The sequence below is a fragment of the Bison bison genome, unplaced genomic scaffold (assembly GCF_000754665.1).
Source record: "Bison bison bison isolate TAMUID 2011002044 unplaced genomic scaffold, Bison_UMD1.0 scf7180017864381, whole genome shotgun sequence".
NCBI lineage: Eukaryota > Metazoa > Chordata > Mammalia > Artiodactyla > Bovidae > Bison > Bison bison.
This window is the reverse complement of record NW_011494953.1, coordinates 1,048,367-1,053,448: the sequence shown is the minus strand read 5'-3', so window position 1 is coordinate 1,053,448 and position 5,082 is coordinate 1,048,367. Positions and strand designations below refer to the sequence as shown.

General features: G+C 50.6%; 1 protein-coding gene across 1 annotated transcript; it reads left to right on the top strand.

Annotated features, from left to right (window-relative positions):
* The first annotated feature begins 2,819 nt into the window (after positions 1–2,819).
* KPRP (keratinocyte proline-rich protein) lies at positions 2,820–4,859 on the top strand. Its single transcript, XM_010857461.1, has 2 exons — positions 2,820–3,032; positions 3,111–4,859. The coding sequence occupies exons 1-2, from the start codon at positions 2,820–2,822 to the stop codon at positions 4,587–4,589; spliced, it is 1,692 nt and encodes a 563-aa protein (XP_010855763.1). The 3' UTR covers positions 4,590–4,859.
* The last annotated feature ends 223 nt before the right edge of the window (positions 4,860–5,082 follow it).

Here is a 5,082-nt window from a genome sequence, read left to right as displayed (position 1 = left end):
ACAGGAGCTAAAGAGCCTCTTGATGAAAGTGAAAGTGGAGAGTGAAAAAGTTGGCTTAAAGCTCAACATTCAGAAAACTAAGATCGTGGCATCTGGTCCCATCACTTCATGGCAAATAGATGGGGAAACAGTGGAAACAGTGTCAGACTTTATTTTTTTGTGCTCCAAAATCACTGCAGATGGGGACTGCAGCCATGAAATTCAAAAACACTTGCTCCTTGGAAGAAAAGTTACGACCAACCTAGACAAAATATTAAAAAGCAGAGACATTACTTTTCCAACAAAGGTCCGTCTAGTCAAAGCTCTGGTTTCTCCAGTAGTCATGTATTGATGTGAGAGTTGGACCATAAAGAAAGCCGAGTGCCAAAGAATTGATGCTTTTGAACTGTGGTGTTGGAGAAGACTCTTGAGAGTCCCTCGGACTGCAAGGAGAGAAATCAGTCCTGAATATTCACTGGAAGGACTGATGCTGAAGCTGAAACTCCAAAACTTTGGCCACCTGACACAAAGAACTGACTCATTGGAAAAGACCCTGAAGCTGGGAAAGACTGAGGGCAGGAGGAGAAGCGGATGACAGAGGATGAGACGGTTGGATGGCATCACTGACTCAATGGACATGAGTTTGAGTAAGCTCCAGGAATTGGCGATGGACAGGGAAGCCTGGTATGCTGCAGTCCACAGGGTCAAAAAGAGTTGGACACAACTGAATGACTGAACTGAAGTGAATTATCTGTTATTTAATTTAAAGAGGGATTTTTCCTGTTTTCTCTACCTGGTTAGAATCTGAGACAAGAAGGAATGCAGGGGCCTGGAATCATCTTTCAAGAGAAAAGATATCTTTGCCACACCTCATCATCCCCTTAACCAGGTCTTCTAGGGATGGAGAAAAAACTGACAGTGTGAAGAAGGAGTAAGAAAACAAGGACCTGCTCCTTCATAGTTCAGAGGCTTCAACACTAAGGTGAGACACTCCCACATTCTACAGGTGACTGCAAGGACAAGCCCACAGGGAGGTGACTGGCTACTGGAATTGGGTGATGCCAGGCAGATGCCAACCAGTTGTCTCATGGCCTAAGCCAGGCCCAGAAGCCTTTATATACAGTCCTGTCTCCATATTCCTCACCCTGAATGACTGCTTGCCTGTGAGGACGGTGAGTTTAGGGGTTGGGTCTTGGGATTGGGGTCTGGATGATGCCCACAGGGTTCCCAGATTCACAGGGATGAGGCACAGTGAGGGCAGATCCTGGGACCAGAAAAAGAGAGGCATTCCTTCAGAGGGGAACAATCTGAAGGGCTTTTAGAGGATGGAGGAAGAATATCTACGGAGTTGGGGTGAAAAGCTGGGACAATGAAGTCAGCGTATTTGCCTTGGATAACCATGGACTTATCCATAGGTACCATTTTCTTGCATCAGGACCTCTTTCTCTGGAAAAGATGAATTATTAATTTACATCTTGTGAACAGACATGTGTGTAAGAGGGTTACCTTCCTCAAGGACATGTATACTTAGACAGGCTGTATGAATAGACAATGGAAGGCTTTGCTCTTCATTAGAAGTATTTCAGTATCTCAGGAGCTTATGGAGATGTGTTTTGATGGATGGACTAACTGTCAAAACAGTCTCCGTGCTGTGCTGGTCACTGGGCTGATGCCCGTGAACAGGCAGATTTGAGGAGGACAGAGGAGTGGGGATGGGGCCTCAGTTTCTCTCTGGCTAAGTGTGCTGTTGGGGAGCATCAGCACCCCACCCATTGTGTTTGTAACACTCTGCTATTTAGAGCTTTATGTGTGCCTGAATGTCAGTCTTGTGATTTAGGAAACTTGCACTTTCTGGGTTACCCCATTTTAGGTAACTGTGCCTTGCCTCTCAGAAGGGCTGGGGAGAAAATATTTCTGAAACTAGCAGACTGTCCCAGTTGAAGTGACTGACATCAGGAATCTGCCTAGGCAAGTTTCCAAGACGGTCCTGAGCCTTTCCAAGGTTGGTGTATTTGGTATGTGCGTGTTTTGCATACATCCATGAGGGCTTGTTTAAGTAAATTCACCTAAAAAGATTGAATAGAGAGAAACAAACATTTTATGTTGGGTTTGAGCTGTCTGGTGAGTGGCTGGATCCTTTAATCTACAGTGGATACTTTCTTTGCACGCAGATGGTGCCTGAGTGCATAGTCACACACTTGTGTCTCACTTTTTGCAACCCTATAGACTGTAGCCTGCCAGGCTTCTTTGTTCATGGGAGTTTCCAGGCAAGAAGAATACTGGAGTGGGTTCAAACCCGGGTTCCCTGCACCGAAGGCAGTTTCTTTACCGCTGAGCTACCTGGGAAGTCCTGAGGGGTTGCTCCCATATATGCCCTTTTGCATGTTTGCACATATGTGAAAGTTGCCAGTGTGAGTGCTTGAGGGCATCCAAGCTTCTGTGGGTGTGGAGTTCCCACTTTGGGCCTTGGGAGGAAGGTTTCTCTCTACTTCATATAAAGCTCCCTACTATCTCTTGGGACTTGATGAAGTGAGGGAATTCTCTTGTCATCAGCGCCCTCTTGTGCTGGACACTGGAATGCCCATTTGCTGTTCTCTGAAGCTCCCTCAGATTAGGTCTTTTGGCAGATTCAAGGCAGGTCTTGTGGGCAATGGTGACTAATCTTGGGTCCAGCTCACTCTGTAAGGACTCTTGGGTACAAGTTGAAGGTAGGGAGGAAAGGCCAGGAAAGAAGCAGGGTGTCTTCCCCTTGGTCCTGGTCACCATTCCCCAACAACTCTCACTCTCCTGATCTTGGTCTTTCTACCCTCAGGTTCTGCTTACCTGCCTGCATCAGAACCATGTGTGACCAGCAGCAGATTCAGTGTTACCAGCCACACCCCCAGTATTGTGTGACATGTTCCCCCTGCTACATCTCCCAAACCCCTTGTGCCAACAGCCAGGTGGTGGTCCAAGCCCCCTGTGAGATGCAAATTGTGGAGTGCCCTGCACCATGCCCAGTTCAAGTTTCCCAGGTAAAATGCCAGGCTCCATGTCAGTCTAAAACTACAGAGGTGAAGGGCCAAGCTCCACGCGAGTCTAAGACCATCCAGGTGAAGGGCCAAGCTCCACGCGAGTCTAAGACCATCCAGGTGAAGGGCAAAGCTCCATGCGAGTCTAAGACCACCCAGGTGAAGGGCAAAGCTTCATGCGAGTCTAAGAGCACACAGGTGAAAGGTCAGGCTCCAAGCCAGCCTCAGTTTACATGTGTTCAATGCCAGGTTCCATGCCAGTCTGAGGTTTCCTATGTGCAGTGTGAAGGCCCATGCCCTGTGCAGACCTGCTATGTAGAATGTGCTCCAGTTTGTTATACAGAAACTTGTTATGTGGAATGCCCAGGCCAGAGCTATGTACCCTGCCCGGCACCTCAGCCTGTCCAGACCTATGTAACAGGTCCCCTGGTGTGCCAGCCTCAGGGAAGATTCTCCACCCAGTGCCAGTATCAGGGCTCCTACAGCGGCTGCGACCCCCAGCGCCAGTCCCAGGCTTCATTTAGCACCTGGGCGCCCCAGTGCCAGACCCGGGGCTCTTATGGGAGCTTTCCTGCACAGAGTCGCTCTCGGAGCACCAGCAGGTGCCTCCCTCCTCGCCAGCTGCAGCCTTCTTACCGCAGCTGCTCCCCACCACGACGTTCCGAGCCCTACTACAGCAGTAGCTGCCTGCCGTCAAGATGTTCTCTGGGCTCCTATAACTATTGTACCCCACCCCGCCGCTCTGAGCCCATCTATAACAGTGACTGTTCTCGGCGTCCCAATTTGGGCTGCTCTCAGAGATGTGGACCCAAGTGCCGAATAGAGATTTCCTCCCCTCGCTGCCCCAGGCAGGTTCCCCCGCAGAAGTGTCCTGTTCAGATTCCTCCCATCAGACGCTGCTCTGAGAGTTGTGCCCCACGACCCTCCTGGGGTACCTCCTGCCCGGATCTGAGATCACGTGCAGAGCCGTGTCCACTCCCAAGCTTCCATCCTCCACGGCGTTTGGACCAATGTCCAGAGCCAGCACTGCGGCGAAGTCCACCTCCTGCTCCATGCCCACGTCCACTTCCGGCTCCACGTACGTGTTCACGTCCAGAGCGGTGCGTAAGTCCAGAGTTCCGTCCCTGCTCTCCACCACGGCGACTTTCGGAACCCTGTTTGTATCCAGAACCACGTCCAGTGCCATATCCAGCCCCGCGTCATCCTCGCCCAGTGCAGTGCGATCTTTCAGCACCGCGTCCATATCCGCAGCCCTATGAGCGCCAAGAATCTTTTCCACTTCTGGAGCCAATTCCACTTCCGGAGCCAATTCCGCTTCCATCGCCCTGCCCAAGCCCAGAGCCATGTGTGGAGCCCCGACCAAATCCATGCACAGGAGACCTAGGCTGTCATGAGTCCAGTCCACACCGCCTGGACACTGAGGCCCCCATCTGTGGCCCAGCTGGTTACAACTGGTGGCAAGACAGTGAGCCTAGATGTAGACCTTGCGATGTAGGCCTTCCAGAATCACAGGGTCTTGGTGGTTGTGGAGACCAAGAAGGCGTCAGTGTTGGAGTGAAAGGTGGAACTCGTGGTGGAGTAAAGGGTGCCTACTTTTAAAGAAAGCACGGCTGAGATGGCCTTACCTCTTGCCCTGAAAATGTTGATCCTCCATTCCCAGCAGCCGCAATTTCCAACATTTTCTGGTTTGTATCACTTTCAAGACTTTCAGAGGCTCCCTGCTGCAGAAATGATGTCCAAACTCCTTTGCGTGCCATCTCAGGATCCAGACCTGGGTCAGAGACACCTCTTTAGCCTCACATCTAACTCTTCCCCAAACACATCCTCCCGTTCTAGCCAGACCAGTCTGGCCACCATGGCACATCTTGGGTGTTTCCCAAGACATCCCCTTGGGGTCCCTGCCCCCAAGCGTCTGCTCACTCTTTCCCTACTACCTGGACCACTTCTCTGCTACTCCCAGTATCTAAAAATCCAACCTGTATTTCAAGACCTATTCCTTGGAGCCTTTTGTATTTGTTCCTCTCTGCAGGACCCTGGACTGATTTCCTAGAACTCATTGAATCATCCACACCATCCATTTGGCAACTGCTTT

Coding starts and splice junctions, on each gene's coding strand:
- KPRP (XM_010857461.1), top strand. CDS start 2,820: ATGTGTGACCAGCAGCAGATTCAGTGTTACCAGCCACACCCCCAGTAT. Junction 3,033..3,110: donor GTCAGTCTAAAACTACAGAG/GTGAAGGGCCAA, acceptor AAGACCATCCAG/GTGAAGGGCAAAGCTCCATG.